Here is a 19,336-nt window from a genome sequence, read left to right as displayed (position 1 = left end):
TGGTTTGGCAATTCATCATGAATAGACTCACGCCTGAACAACGCTTGCAAATAGTGCAATTTTATTTCGAAAATAATGGTTCTGTGTGGAATACGTATCGCGCACTACGTCCATTTTATTTTTTTTAGCGATGAAGCGCACTTCTGGTTGAATGGCTACGTCAACAAACAAAACTGCCGCATTTGGAGTGAAGCTAATCCTCAAGTGTATGTCGAAACACCGTTACATCTAGAAAAACTGACTGTTTGGTGTGCTTTATGGGCTGGTGGAATCATTGGTCCGTACTTCTTCAAAAACGATGATGGCCAGAACGTTACAGTCAATGGTGATCGCTATAGAGCCATGATTACTAACTTTTTCATTCCTGAATTGAACAACCATGATGTCCAGGAGCTGTGGTTCCAACAAGACGGCGCAACATGTCACACAGCTCGTGTCACAATCGATTTATTGAAAGACACGTTTGGTGACCGCCTAATTTCACGTTTTGGACCTGTGAATTGGCCTCCAAGATCTTGTGATTTAACACCGCTAGACTACTTTCTGTGGGGCTATGTAAAGTCATTGGTTTATGCGGATAAGCCACCAACCCTTGACCATTTGGAAGACAACATTCGCCGTGTTATTGCCGATATACGGCCACAAATGTTGGAAAAAATCATCGAAAATTGGACGTCCAGATTGGACTACATCCAAGCCAGTCATGGCGGTCATATGCCAGAAATCATATTTAAAATGTAATGCCACAAGATTATCTTGCGGATAAATAAAATTCAATTCATGTCAATCGAATAATCCATTGTTGTTTTATTGCAATCTGAAGTTCTATAGCTCTAAAAAAAACACCCTTTACTAGACTCGGAGGCAAAATGGATATTTCAAGCTAGAAAAAGAAGTTAATGGGACCACACACTGAACCCTGAAGTGTGAGTTATGGGAAGACGTTATTATTGGCATGCACTCATCAACGTTTTTGCCAAATGTTTCAAAAGTGAAACTTGTATTTTAGAAAATATACATATGAGTTTACAGCCATATAAAATTGTGTTGAATCAAAAACTGTAACTATCATTTTCATTTGCTCATTAGAGTCAAATTTATTGAGATAAACTAAGGTAGAGGAAGCTTTTGCTATGAAAAAAAGTGGATTTCACGCTGAAATTTGGAATAGATATTCGATTTTGGGAATAAATGGTTTCAGCTCTTACAATGGTGAGGGTTGCGCTTATTGAAATTAGAACTTCTTGGGAGATAATAGTGTTACAAAACCCGATAAGATCAATTATAAATAATAATGATAAATCTTTATTGGTCCAGTTAGACATAGCAAATATAGGGCAGATCGACGAATTTCAATGATAATGGTTTAATTGAAAAATAAGAATTATATTTCGCTGTGATCTCAAATTTCATGTGACCTATTGGGAAACTAAAATGTATCGGATAAAAAAAGAAACAGATTTCCTCTGGGTATTGCACTAATTCATGAAAACGTCGAGTCTCTTTGATCAATATCTGCTGTAACTTTGTGTTGACTCCTTCATCTAATTAGAACTAAGTGGCATTTACAACTCCCCATATCGAGTTACATAATACAAAAGATTGTTTGAAAACATGCCTTTGTTTGTACGTTAACGAAGAAATAGCTGCAGAATCTAGGTCAGTTGGGTATCTGTTGTTACCGAGCGGCCAAACACATCATTCTGATCTATTTCTGTACGTTCGCTCATGATGAATAGCTGAAGAAATTTCAATTTTGCTGGAGGAATATTCTATAGCTTTTTAATCATACGCACAATGCTTGTTGGTTCATGTATATTGGCGAAAGGTCAATGGCGCTATTTCACGAAATGAGGTCAGACAACTTATTCCCTTCCTTGATATTATTAAATGTAATTTCCATGCATCCTCATTCAGGGTGGGTGCAGACAATGGATACAATTAATTGTAGGTATATGAAGAGTGGGCTCCAGAAAATGAACATTGAAATTCACTCAGACGTTTCAGAGGACCAAATGAACACATTGCTAAATATGAAAAGCATTGCAGAAGATTATTCGAATAAAATTATGTACCAAGAGAAGAGGAAGCTTTGTTATCGGTTTTTGGTGTCTGAATTTTGCCAGCAAAATGCGTTTTAGATCCTTGAATATCTTTGTTTTTGTGTCTTCAAGAGTATCGTGCCATGAGTCTGCATTTTTTTAATATCCCAAACTTTCACAATTCGAATCTGATTGCAATGAACTATTAACTAACATATAGAATATACACTGCACAAAAAAATTAACGCACATTCTGAAAATCTCAATTCTAATGAAAGTTAACTCTACATTGACTTTATAACTTATTTTTTATGTTCTCTCGGGAAGGTTTTGAACGAAACAAGACACATTAAATGGAAGAAAAATTCAGGATTTCACCGAATCTTATGTGAAAGAAGAGAAATAAACAATTTTCAAAATACTGGAATGCTGATTAGTGATTTAATACTTGGTATTTCCACCCCTTGCGTTAATTACAGCTCGGCAACGACGATTCATACTCAAAATGAGTGATCTTAAAATGTTCTGCTCTAATCCTTCACAGATTTCTCTGAGTTGGATTCCTAAGTCATTAAGAGTAGCTGGGTGATTTTCTGAACTTCTCAGCCTTCTATTGAGGTTGTCCCAAACCTGCTCAATCGGATTGAGATCTGGACTTCTTGCTGGCCATTCCATTCGAGAGACTTCAACCTCTTCAAAGAATTCCTGAACGATGCGCGCACGATGGGTTCTGGCATTATCGTCCATAAAAATGAAATTTTTACCAATGTATGGGGCAAATGGCACTACATGCTCTTCAAGAATGTTCCTTCTATACCTATCAGCATTCATAGCTCCATTATCAACGACTACTAGGTCTGTGCGAGCAGTCAAAGATATTCCATCCCATACCATAATCGATCCTCCCCCGAAACCAGTAGTATTCAGGAAATTGAAGAGCATATTTTTCATGTGGACGTCTGTATACAAGGGAACGTCGATCACAATGGTAGAGGCAGAATCTAGACTTATCTGTGAAGAGAACTCTTTCCCAATCAGCCTCTTCCCAATGGATATGCTCTCTCGCAAAATCCAAACGCGCCCTTCGATGGGCTGGGGTATGAGCTGGGCCTCTTGCCGCGACACGAGGCCTTAAATCATATTCTCTGAGGAGATTTCTTATTTTCTGAGTGCTAATTTGCACCCCATGAGTTTGCTCAAGCTGATTTTGAAGGAGGCGAGCGGTTGCAAACCGTTGCCTCAACGAAGAAACTCTCAAGAAACGTTCTTGAATGGCAGTTGTTACCCATGGTCCACCCTGTCCTGGTCTTCGGACAATCATACCTGTCTCCCTGAATCGCAGCAACATTCTGGACATACATGTATGGGAAACTCGAAACCTTTCTGCAATTCTTGTGTATGTCCACCCTTCTTCTCGCAAAACTACCGCTTGGGCACATTCCTCTTGGGTCAAATTGCGTGTTTCGCGTTGCATAGCGATCGAGTGTAGAAAATCAAACGAAAGAAAAACTATTGATCACTAGAATTGATCGAGAACAACTGATTTCAGAACGGAGCCAATACATTCAAAATCTGATAATCTCATCTTTTTTTATTCCTGCTGGGAAAAAACATCTGTATTGAAGAAAAACGTTGAAAGTGGATAACATATGCATGCATAATTCTGATAAAAATAATTATCATTGAGAACACCTTCAGTTGTAGAATAAATTTGAGATTTCCATAATGTGCGTTAATTTTTTTGAGCAGTGTAAATTGTGAAATTTTCAGACAGGATTAAAACTGTTTTCTTGGAATTGAACTAAAAGTCGTCGTTACTAATTTGTAGTATATTAATGTGAAGATCCAAAGGTGTATATGCAATTAACCCAATTGAGATCCTCATTAATAATCATAAAAATGAAGAGCAATAATTGCAGAAGCATACATTCAAGTAATTACATAGGAAATTAGAGCTCATTGAGATGAAATGGTGAGAAGCATCATAACTTAGTCTGGACTTGAAGAGATCTGAAGAATAAATTGAAGATATTATACTTAGTTGAGTCACACTTCTGTTTACAAGATATCATTGTTAATACCATAAGGAACAAAGGATTTCATATAAACTTATTTACACACAGTTAACTAACGTTTCATTAGCATAAGAAGAAAGGATTGTTTACTTGCAGGTTCATTCCAAACATTGCTATTGTAGAATTCCCAATGTAATTATTGGAAATTATGATCCAGAACCAATGAAGAATCGCAAAAGTGTTATATAAAATCAGTAGATTTGAAACTATCTGGAGATTAGTTCTCTCATTGTGAAATATACCAATCAGAGGTCAACATCTTTCAAATAAATTCTGTGATGAATAGATGCACAATATTAAATAATATTGCACAAGACCTTCTTCATTGTTTTAATTTTTTATGGTTCCCACATAAATTGTTTTCATTTTACCGTTTATCAGTTATTCTCATATTTCTTGCAAAGAAACTCAAATTTCTTGATATGATATGTTAACCTGAATTGATATATACCTTCAAAAACTCCGATTTTGCTCGGCTCTTCACATAAATCTTTCAACAAAAATATTAAATGACCACAAAATTTGGTAAAAGATTATCCAATAGGATAATAATAATAATAATAAGGATATCTATAATTTAAAATGGTTATATTAGCAACATATAATGTTCAGTAGGTTATGCCATTTAATAATGGAAAGGTATAGTCTTCGTTTAAAAACTGTTGAAGTGTTTTATTATAATGAGTGCTCATTTTTGAATACTGGGAGACATTTAAGGAAGCAGTACGAATTAAATTATTTCCCAAAATTTGAACTTTTATAATTTGAACGATTAAATTCATAAATCTTGTTATATAACATATGATTATTCCCACATAAATTTTGCGGTACCTATGACGATTATTCAATGATTTCAACAGAAAGTACAAAACAGATTTTCGTGCATTGTTCACATGCAGATAAGTATTAAACCTCACATGTAATCTCCCAGAAAAAAATTTACAATTCCAATAAGATCCCACTGGGTTTTTATCATATCTTTCGCAATTTTCAAGGATTCACTTTTCCTACGTTGACATGTTTCTGGGAATGTTTACGTTGACTTTGTTAATGATGAATGGATTTATTACTTTTGCACCTAGACTGATGAAATGAAGACTATGCTGACGATGACGATTTTCTTCTTCTGACATAGACCTACTGACATATATTCCATTGATGATTCTCTACAACGTTATTTTGATTACGAAATATCAGTCATGCTAAAATTATTTGTTTATTGGTGGTATATAAACTTGAAATTAAATGGCAATGTTGAAGGTCTTGTCATATTGTAGAGATTACAACCTGCCTATTGTCGCAAAATTTCTTGATTGTATGCAATTTTTAAGAATTATACTTCATTCATATTCTGAAAGTATTTTTGGAAATGAAATATAACTTCTTTTTACGAGTTTTTCCAAGGAAAAAACTTCTTAAACTAGAACTATCACTTCATAAAGTTATGACCTGGACTTTTATATCACCCCGTATAATATTGAGAATTATTTTGCTTTTGTTGCTAAAGGAAAGTCATAAATGAAATTGATTCTATTTAACTAATGGCATGTCAGTTTGCAGATTGATTGAACTATTGAATTCTTTTATGCGAAATTTGGTGCAAAAATGAAATTTTTTTTGACGAATACAAGTTACTGCCTTCACGTCAGAGTGAAACATGATAGAATCCAGAAAGGAATGAAGAACGAAGGTTTTTATCACTAATGAAAAACCTTTGTAATTCATGACAAAAAGAACGCCTTGAAATTTTCCCAATTGAAATTTGTATAGAAATAATTCGTTATTTCTTCAATTCAATATACAAAACGGCATATAACAAAAGAAAACGTCAACAAAGCAAAAATAATCAACATTCAATTGAAAAACTCTGAAATATCATAACAATTCTTCTCCAGAAATAATGATTTAACTTCTTTTTAAATGAGAATACTGGAAGTGGAGTGCATTGAAAATTTTACAACCCATAAACTGTACAATTCCTTATGATATAAAATCCACATGAATATTGATAGCAGAAGTAGTAATCGTTATTAGGCCACAGTGTACCAAAACAAATGTTGTTTGAAAATGTGAAAAGACCAATCAATCACAAAATCATTCTTTCATCAAAAATAAAATACGTATTCAATGTAAAAATTTTATCGAAACACAGAAAGGAGAGCACTTAATTTTATCAGGTTTTTATCAGAAGAACAGGTCAACCAAAGAGTGCACTTTCAAGTGTTTCCTGTTAAAATTCGATGCTCTTCTTATCACTCTACCCTTTCTTTATCTTGCCTTAAGTAAAAATTTACGTCTTTACTTGAAATTACCATAAAGTTGATAACAGCAACATACAAATGAATGAAAGTACACGTGAATGTGTAGTAACATTGTTCAAGCACCTTCTGAAATTTTTGAATGGCAAATAATATTTTTATGGAAGGAAATAGTTAAAATTATTGATACCAGACGATGGACTGTAAAACTATCCGAATACCAAAGCATGTAGATAAAGAATGACGATATCAATAAGTTATATAATTCTTTAGATGCTCCAATATACATAGAATGGACATTGAATATTCATCGAATATTTTCAACATAGTATCTTATTGTTTCACCAAGTGTTGTTGATGAGATACTGATCATTATCAAGGTTCCTAATAACGTGAGAAAATTTTCAGTAGTTTTGAAAGTAAAAGCAAAATTTATTCGACTTTTAACTTTCAGAATGCAGTTGTATAATTTTTCTACAGTATTTCAGTTCTCTAATCTGATTTATTAACTTTCGCAAAAGGATTAGTGTTGTCCAACAAAGTCCAGTGCAAGAACAAAAGGATTAGACCTTTTCATGGTTGTTTTACACCATTCAAAATCTTTTGTATGTGTTTCAGAATTCCAAAAGTGACTTCAGGTGTTCAACTATTGTTTTCTATTAAAAATTTTGCGATGAAACAGGTGGATCAACAAAAAAGGAAGAATGCTTTTGTAAGAAAGCCTTGCAAGGAACCAGGTACAAAACTTTGTCCTCGAATATCTCACCAGAACCAAATTTCACACAAGGACAAAGCTCCTTTATTTTAACATTTCTCTATTGAACATCAGTTCGAAATTTTTTAAGCTTCAAAACCTCATTTAATTGATTAAGTTTTCGAAATTTGAATTTTTATTTGCGTAACTGAATTGTTTAAATAATATTGCTAGAAATTACAAATTACTTTGAGCAAAAACGAATGTAAACGAACATTTATTCATTTGTTGAAGATAAATGTTTACACAAAACCAAATAAAAAAAACTATTGTTTTATCATCATAATTATAATAAACCAAACTGCAGTTATCACAAAATCCTTGTTTCAATTAAGAATGACACGAAAATGATTAGACTTGTACGATTACAGCAATAAATTGAATTTAACGGCTGAAACTCCTTGAATTCGATTATAAGGAGGAATTGTAAAAGTTTTCATTCTTCAAACGATTCCAAAGATTCATTATAAGAGATAATAAAGTTAAATGTCAGATTTGTAAGGTTAACATGTAACGGAAACCATCTGGTGCTTCGTATTTACCCAGATAACGAAAATCAAACATTCTCAAATGTTTATCGAACAAGAACCAGAACATTGTGGTGAGGTTTGTATCCTTAACACCCCCATTTGTTGTAAAGGCACCTTAAATTTTTAAATTTGGAATTTTTTAGAATTCACCATAAAAACGGAAAATTTAAGACCTATCCATATGAAATTTGTTATCAAATGTGGTGTTTATACCGCAATGATCACTCAGAATGATCGATCTGTACATTTCCAATGAATCCATGTAAAAAATTGTATTTTGAAAACTAGGTACACGATATACAATAATTCTATCCATAATAGATTCGAAGTTACAAATCTTTATTTGGAATTTAGAACGAATAACATAATAATAGATATTCATTCGAAATAAGTAGATATAATGAACTAGTTCTCATTTTTTCTTAACGCTTTCATTTGTATTTGAATTATTCGATATTTTACATTTTATAGAGAGGAGCATTGGAACCCTAAAGAATTTTTTATGGAACTTAAAGCCAACCCTTCAGATCTTTTTAGTACCTACCTGAAACTTCAACTAAAACTATCCCTTATTAGGATGACTCAGTCTTTGTTAAACAGGTAGATAGCGTGCCAGAGAGCTGTGATAATGTGACTCCCTATAGGAAAAAGAAGCCTTTGGGAAATAACATGATATTGTAAATGTTATATCTAGTTTCAGTGGTTTCGCTCGGGTTCTTGAAAAATTCAGTCTAATTCACTTCAAATATTAGAGAACTCATTTTAGCATTTCAATGATGAGCCTTAACAGTCGTTCAGAAAAAAGTTTAATTTAATTTTTTTTTACAACTTACATTTTTAAAAAGGTTATGGTATATGTCTGATGAAGACCAAAATTCGAAATACAGAGTGTTAAAGTTTGATTTCTTCCAAGTTTTTTCCTCATAACAACTTTCTTTCATAAAATATTCAACTAATATTTGGCATAGATATTCCAATTTAAAGATATCATGTGATATGCTAATTTTGAATGCAAATCTACAGGGTGAGCGCTACTCATCTCCAGAAATTTTTTTTTGGTGAACCATTGTTTAGTTTAGAAAAATGTAAAAAGAAAGTTTGGTCCTGTACTATATTTTTTGGTTTCTTGTATTTTTGTCATATCTGCTACCGATTTCGAGAAAAAAATTCTCTAGCAATCCTCAGAAAAATCCAAATTATTATACATAGGTATACATCGAGTGAGTGAGCTTGATTTTAAGCTTTGGTACTTATTCACCCAATTCGAAGCGAAGATTCGATAAACTGATATAATAATCATCACAAAAAAATTGTACTACAAGAAACACCCTGTATTTCGAAAACAAAGCATTAGTGGGCCCATGTTTATAGGACTTTTTTCTTTAAATTATCCAAAGAATCTCTCATTTTCCTTTGTACTTCTAATTTAGGAACATCCTGTATGTATAATAATCACTCGAATAAACATCCCTTCACTCAAAACTGATTTATAATTTTTTTTCGGGAAAAAAAGTTCAATATTTTTTTAAATTTCATTGATAGTTTATAATACGACTTTGTAAGGGTTTCTTAATGAAGAACTTATACTTTTTATCTCTACTTAAAATTATAGGAATTTCTCTAATTAAGAGGAAATTAACAATTACCACTAATGATAGTATCGCCAGCTTATTTCTTTTTATATCTTTCATTGTTCATATAACTTATTACCTAGTCTACATCAAGTAATAAGTAGATAGTTTTTTTACGTTTTCAACTAAAAAATAGAGAATTAAGCAATATTTCAACCGTAAAAAATTTTTTTAAGCTTTTCTTCGTTGTGTATTCGATTATTTTGTTGTTTTTATTGTTTGAATTAGATTTTAAATTGTCTTCTTGATAGTAGCAAAAGTTTTAAAACATTTAATTCAATATAAGTGATGGAATAACACCGGAAACTCATCGTAGACATGAATTCCAACCAAAATACATCCACGTAACACCGAAGACCTACCCATGGACATCAAACTGGCCAGTCAGGCGATCTCGGAGTATCCTGGCAACCAAGAATATCCCACATTCACAACAAACTGCTATTTCACACCTCGTAAAACTCAAAAATCGCTTTAAAATCAGTCACAAAATCACCAGAATCACTGAAAAAACCGCACTTGATCGTCTCAAACTGTATCGGTCTTGAACATAAGGAAGAATCTCCGGTTTTGTCGCTGGTTCTGTCGAGGTTTTGACCACTAGAAGTTGCGTTCGAAAGCGTGTGTACTTTGCTCGACCATGGGTTTTGCTATCACGACAATACTGAAACTTTTACTGGGCGCTCCAGCGTTCAGCAGCGCTAGCAGGTCTACAGCCGCGTGTGTTGCCGCTTTTTCGGCGCGGATGCTGCAAAGAGATGGTCCCCCGATCGGTGGGTTTGACCATGAACCTCTTCTTCGAGGAGTCGGTGAGCTGGGGGAGCACGGACCGACCTTGTCGGAGATGACGTCCAAAAATAACTTAGGGGAGAGTGTTGTGGGTGTTATGTAAGCGGTTTGTTTTTTGGGTTGGATGGTGGGTCAAAATGGCGCAAAAGGGGTTTCGCGTTCGGTGGGTTTTATAATAATATTTTATTTTATTCCCACAACTTAGTGATTTAAATAATCAACAACAGGCAATGTGGAGCTGTTAAACAGCAAAAAAAGAAAGAAAAACCTATATCAAATTTGCCAATGTTTCGAATCTTTATCGATTCTTCATCAGGGCTCTTTATTATGTTTTATAGATTTGTTTCACCAAATTTCATCTAATATTCCTTCAGACCATGAAACAGTCTCTAAAATTTTGTGGTCTGAAGGAGTCTATGTCCCAAATTCGATAATCACTGTAAGCATCTCGAAAACTGTAAGATTCAGAGAAAAAATCTTCAAGGACCCTCTGATTTCTTTTTCGAAATATGTAATGAGATATCAGAGAACAGGGCGTTTCTGAAAAATAATGTTTTCCGTTTGCGATATTAAAAAATATCCAAAACTTTTTCAGTAATTTTTATCCTATTATACGTTTTTCGAAAATTTCCCCTTTATTTAGTATAAGACTAAATTTTTTTGATGGGACATATCTTAAAATTTCTTATTTGAGATTAGAATTTTAGATTTAATTCATTTTGATCCATTTAATAATTATAATCAAGTCATATATCTATAGGAAGTCCCATTTAATTGGAAATTAATCATCCTTTTAGAAATATAGAGAAGAGTTGGTGTGTTTTGAATGAAATATCCTATATTTGGCTCGATTACTATTATACAATGGACACAAAATGAATGAAATCTCAAAATAAATGAAAAAATATTTATGTATATGAAGTGTCCCATCAAAAAATGATGTCGAAAAACTCAATATCTTCGAAACGGAAGAAATTTTTTGAAAAACAGATAAGGGCATGCTTTTCGACAAATCTGTATCTAAAAAATTGTGTTCAAAAATATAGGGTGTCCCATTTACAGGATTCAAAGAAACGTATTAAAATGATTAAGAGTGTGTTTTCTCAAATGGAATGATCATAAGATGTATTGAAAGAAAATGAAATTTCCTTTCAGGATATAACATGTTCCTAAACCTAAATTGTAAGGTTTCCTAATTAAAAGCAAGTTTTCATCCCAATGGCATTATGTAGACAAAATGTATAGCACCCTATACATTGTGTCTATCTAAAATTTTGTCAATCAATGAAACACTCTGTATCTTGATTTTAAAGAGATAGATCCTTCAAAAAGAGGTTATTCTGACTCGCACAGTGTTCTTTATCTACCCTTAGCTTTTGCTCATTTACCAATGAATCACCCTGTATAATTTTTGGTCGCAAATGCTTCGTTTACTGAGATACGGGGTAGTGTTAGTCATTCGGAATTTAAAATGATCTTTAGTCAGTCACATTGATCGTTAGAGAAAAAGAATACCATTAATTAAAAAAGAATAAACTAAAATATTTTCAACACAGGCTATTTACAGTTTGAAGCGACAGAAGAGAGTTCAGAATTCAGAATATACTTTTCTCTTAGGTTTTGAAAAATTATTAATGTGATATTTCAATATGATCCTTTGAAGGAATATTCATCAATGATATATGATTAAATATTATAAGTACTTATTAATATTCATTCGTTTGAGCGGCTGATATCAGATATCAGCCTACAAAAATTTTTTATAGACTCATTAGAGTTATCCCTCCCCACGGAAATCTTTAGTAAAAGGCGAAAGATTTATTCGCACCTGAGGAGAGATCAGAGTAACGTTTTGAGCGTTTACTACGCTTCTTATATAAATTCGTAACGAAGTAATCAGTGATATATAAGATCATTTACCACAAAATTCACTTGTTTGAAATGAATGAAACTGATTTTTAAATAAAAACTCCTATTTTTGATCAACATATGAATTGTATTTGAAGAAATTCAACTAATCAAATTGATCCTTTTTGCTTAAATATTCAAGAAATTGAATTATATCAGCTTGCGTTGTACGCCACCTTCTAACAGATAATGGAACTACAAATCAAGAGGCTCGGCTTCGAGGCTGCCACAAGGCACAAACCAAAGCGACATTTCTAGATTCTAGAAATGTTGTGCATTTACAATTTGTTTCGCTGGAAAATATGTACAAAAGATTTTTGGACGCATATATGTATGAGGAATCAAGAATCAAGAGCGATTTTGTTTTTTTTTCTGTCTTGTAAACTGAAAAGGTTAAGAGTTTAAGAAAGAGTAGCTTTAGCTAAGTTTCGCCTTTTCAGGCCAAATGTATGTACATTTGTTGAATAAAGTCGATTTATTATTATTATTATTTTAGTTATATGATTTGCATTTACTCTTGCTAAATTTGAATATTTTTTAATGATATATGTGTATAGGTGAATTCCTACTTTTTACAGAGGAATTCATGTATCTCCAAAACTAGTGCTGGGATAATAATTATTATTGTCGGATTAAATTATTATAACTCCCAACTAGTGGAAAAATTCATCATTTTTCAACGTGAACATGACAAATCTTAAGGGAGTATTCTAGAAAACCAGGATGGGTTGTATTGGTATTAAAAATCATTTTGTTTAATATTACAAGTTTATATTAGTTCACATATTTACATATTATACAATTTACAAGATTTTATTACTTTACTTATTGTACAATTTACAGATCTTTCTTATTATGAAATTTTTTCATTTCAGATATGCATTCATTGGATCATCTTCTCGCCTTCTCTTCATATGATAAGCTTCCATTTCTTCCTCCGTAGGTTCTTTAGCTTCAAACATACTATTGTATGGTCTTTTTCTTTCATCCATTGATAGTAATTTTGCCATCTTGGCCTGATGTTCTTCTTCAGCTTTTAGTGCATTCTTAAGTTTATCTTCCTTTGTCTCTTCTTGATTTTTGTTTTTCTTCAACTCCTTACGCATCTTCTTTTTCTTTTTTTTCTTATCCTTTTTTTTCGATTTATCTTCAGAGGACGATTCACTAGAGGAACTAGAGTGGTCAACATTAGTAGCTTCTATAGGATCTTCTTCAATAATAGGTGCAGAAGTTGTTAAATTTGCTTCTCCAATGCAATATGAGTTCTTGATGAACGATTTGCAGCATTTATATCCCCACTGACCACCTTGCCAGTATGATCCCCATACAGATGTATGATTATTGATGTATACATCTTCTTCATATTTGGATTTAATATCTTCTTTCTCCTGACCTTTTATTATTTTTCCAGACCTCGAGTATTCAATGTAATCTTCTGTTTGAGCTAATAGCAGAGACTTAGGAGGTACTTGTAAATGTTCTTCACCTCCATATTTTTCCAATACACTTTTATGTACTTTATTCTTGAATTGATCTTTTTTCTTATCATATTCCTTTTGAAGTAATTCCAATTTTGTGGGTTCAGCTAAAAGATGAACATCCACTCCTTTTTCATAAGCTTCCCAGGCAAATAACTGTGCACTGGCATGTTTCTGTGTGTCACCTGTAAATCTAACAAAATTTTCGCCAGCATAAACATCATCCTTTCCTGGGTTCGGATTAACCCGCATTGACCTAGTTTTAGGATCATAAAATGCAGAGTTTGGATCTAAATTCCTCAAATACTTTGCGGTATCTTCTCGAATTCTTAAATTTCTTACTGTAATTCTCTGCTTACTGTCAACTTTTGTACCAGGCATATCGATTTCATCAACATATTTATCTTCATCTTTCTCTTCGTCTGAATCTTCCCCTGCATTCAACTTCTCAGCTTTAAGTTGTCGTTTAGCTTCTTCAATTTTTTGGAATTCTTCTATGACAGCTTTATGTTCTGAAGGCTCATATCCACTCCATCGATCTCGTTTGCCATCATAACTCAATAACAAGTTTTTTTGAACAAATTCATCAGGCGCTATTGAAGCATTGGTAAATTTAGCTCCAACTTTTCGAGGTCTCTCCATACATTCTTTCTTTTTATGCGTCATAGCTCCACAATTTTCACATGCTCCTTTCCTGAACTTTGTAACTACTTTTGAGGTATCAACTCCCCTCTTATACCATTCATCTATTTCTGAAAATGATTTCTGCTTCTCCTCTTGGGGTCTTTGATGTTTTAGAGTTGGTCCACTAGTTCCATAATACCAAGGTGCAGATGAAATATATTGAGGAATATGGGGGTTAATATCTTTACCTTCCTCATCAACGGCTGCTGGGGCTGTACCAGCTTTTCTAGCTTCTTCTAATTCCTTAGCCTTTCGCCAATCTTCCCTTGATTTTTTTTTCGGTTCATCATCTAATTCTGACTTAGATTTCAGGATTAGTGACAATGGAATATTGGATCCTGTATGTGCCATAATTATAATTTTAATAAGTGTGTAAAATAAGTATCGTATTTACAGAAACAACATTTGTTGTTTCTGGTATTTACTCGTTCACTGTTCTGTGGTTCTATCACAACCATAGACCTATGGGTCTATGATCACAACACAACAATAGACATCTTAGAAACAGATGTTTTTTTTTTCTTTTTCTTCCTGATGTAACCGCATTTCCAATAATTTACAATTTACCCGAACGTTGAACGAGTAAATACGATACTTATTTTATACACTTATTAAAATTACAATTATGGCGCATTTTCACTAATTCTGAAATCAAAGTCAGAATTAGATGATGAACCGAAGACAAAATCAAGGGAAGATTGGAGAAAAGCTAAGGAATTAGAATAAGCTAGAGACAACTAATTGTTGTCTCTGAATGAGCTAGAAAAACTGCTACAGCCCCAGCAGCCGTTGATGAGGAGAGTAAAGATATTAACCCCCATATTATTCAATATATTTCATCTGCACCTTGGTATTATGGAACTAGTGGACCAACTTAAAACATCAAAGAAAAAATGAAAAATTTTGAATTTTTTCACTAGTTGGAAGTTATAATAATTTAATGTGACAATAATAATCATTATCTCAGAACTAGTCTTGGAAATACATGAATTCCTCTATAAAATGTATAAATTCACCTATACGAATATGTAATTAAAAAATATTCAAATTCAGCAAGAGTAAAAGCAAATCATACTAACTCTTAACGAAAATCGTTCTAAATTCTTCTCATTTTTTTTCCTCATACATATGTGTCCAAAAATTTCTATTTGGCTGAAAGAATTTATATCTTTTATACATATTTAAAAAAAAAAAAAATTTGTAAAAGCACAACATATGTAGAAACATGTCGGTGTCACATATTTTTTTAACTATCTCAACTATCTCCGGAACATAGGCATGAGATAGATCAAAAGATCTATTTAGCATCATCAGACATTTCAATTCAAAGATTGAGATATGTGATCAAAAACTGTTCTTCAATATCATCAGGTAAAGTATTAAAATGATAAAAATATTATGATTTATACAATAATTCAATAATAATACTTCACCAAAAACTATTCCATAAAAGCACAATTTCCTTATTCTATTTAGAAACTATTCAAAACACAAAATTTAATGGAAATGCCTTTATTTTCACAAGTTGTATGGTATGAATGCATGTTTCACTCGTATATTCCACAATTATCAAATGCTCATTCTATAATTTTACATATATGTAACCGATTCTATTTGACCACCATAAAAGCAGAATATTTTTAGCAATTTCTCATAGAGATTCAAGTCTTCCCTGGTTATTATTTTTCATCAGCTATGTGCTCTCCAAATACTCCAATCTTTGCAATAATAGGTCTTCATCCAGTCTATGTTTACAGAGGTACTGGCCATTCAAAAACAGAACAGGTATATCGTTTCTATACAACCTCAACCATCTGAGATTCTCTTTCTTTGTAATATCAACAGTTTCAAAAGTGACTCGATTCAAATATGGCTTCAACTCAGCCTTGAGATCGTCACAAAGTGGACAAGGATCCTTTGTGAAAAGAGTCAGTTTCGGAAGACATCCTAGTTCAGAAGTCACAGGCCTAACGGAAAAATAAATTGATATAATAAGGTCTTATTGGGTATTCTTAAGATGCCTAGAAATACTGATGTTCCAACTCTCGAAGAAGTTTAAGATAAAAGTGGAGACTTTCATAGTGACCCCAGATCCCCTGGCCTTTTAGATTAGAAGGAGATTGCTGATCACATTCATTCATTCATTCTTTTTGTTTTTATTTTCATTATAAAATCAAGGTTGGGGGTGAAAAGACTATAGTTAATATATGTATTTATATATTTTTTTTATGACTCCACTTGGAAGGATATGAGAACTGATTCAAGTCAGCTGAGTTGGAAAACCAATTGTATTTCCATTTATTCTCTAACGTTAATATTTCAACCTTACTTTATGATAAAATTTCATTGTTAAATTGTCATCAGTTTTTTTTGTAATTAAAATTTATAAAATCAAGAATTTGTTTTGATTCTGCCAGAATTGAAAATTTAATCTATAAATTTGAAAATAGCAAAACATACAGTGACTTCATCAACCATCATAAAGCGCCATCTGCAGTAGAATAGGGAAGTATCAGTAATCCCGAGTTCGCATGGTCTTAATTTTCATATGTAAAATCAGTGAGCACACCAATTTCTAGACATCTTAGAGCATTTTACATCTACTTCTACATTCAAACCAATTTTAAAATAAATACTCTAAGTAGAGGCTTTCGTCAAATCAATGGAATGAAAAGTCAACATAATGCTTAATATTATATTAAAAAAATTCTTCAGATTGTACACATATAAACCTTAAAAATACATTTGCCACCTAACTATGTAACAACCAAAGAACATTCCATATAAGTATTCTAATGTATGTAAATATAACTGTATGTTTGTATAAAAATTTGATTCATTCAATAATTGCATAATATAAAATTTTCTGTATCAACTTCTATAAAATTATGAGGTAAATAAAACGAACAATACTATATTCCTCGATTGCACACAGCATTCCAACACTTACAGTCGCTCGATAAGGATTGAAGAGGCACCACCTCCACCATTACAAATAGCTGCCACTCCTTTCTCGCCAGGTTTCAAAGCATGCACCAAATGAACAACAATTCTAGCTCCTGACATACCAATGGGATGGCCCAAACTTACTGCACCTCCATGTACATTGACTTTACTTGGGTCTAGATCGAGCAGTTTCTGATTGGCCAAAGCTACAACGCTGAATGCTTCGTTGAGTTCCCACAGAGCCACCTCTTCTTTCTTCACGCCAGTTTTTTCGAGAAGTTTAGGAATGGCTACTGCTGGAGCTATTGGGAAATCGATAGGATCAGTGGCGCCATCTACGAAACCAACTACTTTCGCCAAAGGTTTGAGGTTAAACTTTTGCACAGCCGTTGGAGATGCAAGAATAACTGCAGCTGCTCCATCATTTAAAGTTGAGGCGTTACCTGTACAAAACAGAATATCAATGAGGACAACTAATAATAGAAAATTACAGACATTCAGAGCTGCCAGAAAAAAGATACTTTATGATATCTTAGTTAGTATCTGCGATATTGTGTCTTGAATAGTTTTTTACCAATAAAGTATCTAGTAGAAGTGTGATAAAAAAATATTTTATTACCTGCTGTAACAGTTCCATTTTCTTTCTGGAAAACTGTGTTCAACTTGGTGAACTTATCAAAATTGATACGTTTATATTCCTCATCCTCGGCTACCACTAAATCGGGAGTTCCCTTCTTTTGTGGAACACTGACAGACACAAGCTCGCTTGAGAAAGCTTTGTTTTGCCAAGCAGCAGTACTCCTTTTGTAACTTGAGATGGCATACTCATCTTGGTCTTGACGGGATATTCCCATCTTCTTGGCAGTGTTTTCAGCACAGTTACCCATATGGAACTTATTGTAAACATCAGTTAGGCCATCTAATACTATACCGTCTGTCAGATTGACCCCACCGTAAGGTGTCTGACCCCTCTTGAGGTAATAAGGCACATTCGACATAGATTCCATTCCTCCAGCAAGAACTATCTCCTGGTCTCCTGTTTGAAGTGTTTGCGAGGCTAACATAATTGACTTCATACCAGACGAACATACTTTGTTGACTGTAGTGCATATCGTTGATTTTGGAAGACCGGCAAATAATGTAGCTTGTCTTGCAGGGGCTTGGCCAGCTCCCGCCTGACAAACCTGGCCCATGTAAACTTCTTTGACTTCATCCTTTGGCAAACCGGCATGTTCAATAGCACCTTTAAGAAAGTTAATAGTTGTCAGGTTACTGATATAATGAACTCTTCAAAACTTTCATACTTGATTTGTAATAAAGATTATGAGGCTACAAATATTACCTTGAATAGCAACTGCACCAAGTTGGGTTGCCGTTAGAGGTGCAAGGGATCCTTGAAAGGAACCAATTGGGGTTCGAACCGCTGATACAATGAAGACTTCATTGAGATTTGGTTTGGTACTCAAGTGTCTCTGGGTTTGGTTCAAAACAACCTGGATTCAATGAAAACTTTGATGTACCGATATTTATACAATACGATACATAATTAACAGAATAATTTTTTCATTTTCAGAAATCTGATAAGAAATAGAAGATTATTAGACATGATATAAATCAAGAAGCCATTGATCTTAATTAATCAGTTTCTCAGAATAAATGAGTCAAATAATCGAAATAATGAGAATACAAAAAAATATATCAATGTTATACTGTTTTAAGGCAGCCTATGAAATTGCCGAATGAATATGAATAGCCTCAAAGAAGTCTTGATCTCATGAGGTCAATAGGTCGCAGGAAATCTTCATAAAATACTTGTTATTATATAAAAAATCAAAAAACTATAAAAAACCTTACATCTGCCATTCTTAACAAAAATCAAGAATCACTTTCAACAGAAGAATTTGTATTAACTGATAATCAAAAAGTAAAAGTGTATACTATGCGGAAGCCGACACCGTTAGTTTTACGCACAGAAAAATCGGTAAATTTTTATTAAAAACGTCAATAGGTGACAGTTTGTACACAGAAATTATTTTTTAGTAATTAAATAATTATATTTTCACTACTTACCTTAAAAATTTTCAAGGAATACATGTTTTCTGCCTATAAAATCAGAGTACCATTGGACTTCAGCACATACTAACTTCGTTTATTGTCTTGTATGCTGATATTAATGCATTTTATCAATATAACCTTTACACGACACTGATGACGTGCCATCAGATCAGAATCAGCTGATAT

General features: G+C 33.0%; 3 protein-coding genes and 1 non-coding gene across 6 annotated transcripts in view; all 4 read right to left on the bottom strand.

Moving 5' to 3' along the window:
* The window catches only part of LOC123676083 (sodium-dependent transporter bedraggled), a 31,081-nt gene extending 21,060 nt beyond the window's left edge, over positions 1-10,021 (bottom strand). The window contains exon 1 of one of the 2 annotated variants that reach the window (XR_006746847.1): positions 9,653-10,021. The gene's annotated coding sequence lies outside the window, so the exon portion shown is untranslated. The remainder of the gene's footprint in view (positions 1-9,652) is intronic. The other variant, XM_045611767.1, reaches the window with a different exon arrangement.
* Positions 10,022-11,806: 1,785 nt separating this feature from the next.
* Positions 11,807-11,927, bottom strand: LOC123677211. Its single transcript, XR_006747079.1, has one exon. It is a non-coding gene; the product is annotated as a U5 spliceosomal RNA (small nuclear RNA).
* Positions 11,928-12,760: 833 nt separating this feature from the next.
* LOC123676082 (pre-mRNA-splicing factor Slu7-like) lies at positions 12,761-14,610 on the bottom strand. Its single transcript, XM_045611766.1, has one exon. The coding sequence runs from the start codon at positions 14,498-14,500 to the stop codon at positions 12,854-12,856; it is 1,647 nt and encodes a 548-aa protein (XP_045467722.1). The 5' UTR covers positions 14,501-14,610; the 3' UTR covers positions 12,761-12,853.
* A 1,217-nt stretch (positions 14,611-15,827) lies between these two features.
* LOC123676079 (acetyl-CoA acetyltransferase, mitochondrial) lies at positions 15,828-19,322 on the bottom strand. 2 transcript variants are annotated; one of them, XM_045611762.1, is made up of 5 exons: positions 19,166-19,322; positions 18,438-18,588; positions 17,715-18,338; positions 17,100-17,538; positions 15,828-16,116 (listed from the first exon to the last, which is right to left on the bottom strand). In XM_045611762.1, the coding sequence occupies exons 1-5, from the start codon at positions 19,187-19,189 to the stop codon at positions 15,843-15,845; spliced, it is 1,512 nt and encodes a 503-aa protein (XP_045467718.1). In that variant the 5' UTR covers positions 19,190-19,322; the 3' UTR covers positions 15,828-15,842. The 2 variants fall into 2 exon arrangements, with proteins under 2 accessions (XP_045467718.1, XP_045467717.1); XM_045611761.1 differs by lacking the exons at positions 15,828-16,116; positions 19,166-19,322 and adding an exon at positions 18,950-19,109 and having other exon boundaries at positions 16,831-17,538.
* Between the last annotated feature and the right edge of the window lie 14 nt (positions 19,323-19,336).

This window comes from Harmonia axyridis, chromosome 3, assembly GCF_914767665.1.
Source record: "Harmonia axyridis chromosome 3, icHarAxyr1.1, whole genome shotgun sequence".
Lineage (NCBI taxonomy): Eukaryota > Metazoa > Arthropoda > Insecta > Coleoptera > Coccinellidae > Harmonia > Harmonia axyridis.
The sequence above is the reverse complement of the archived record's forward strand: the minus strand, read 5'-3'. Positions and strand labels throughout refer to the sequence as shown.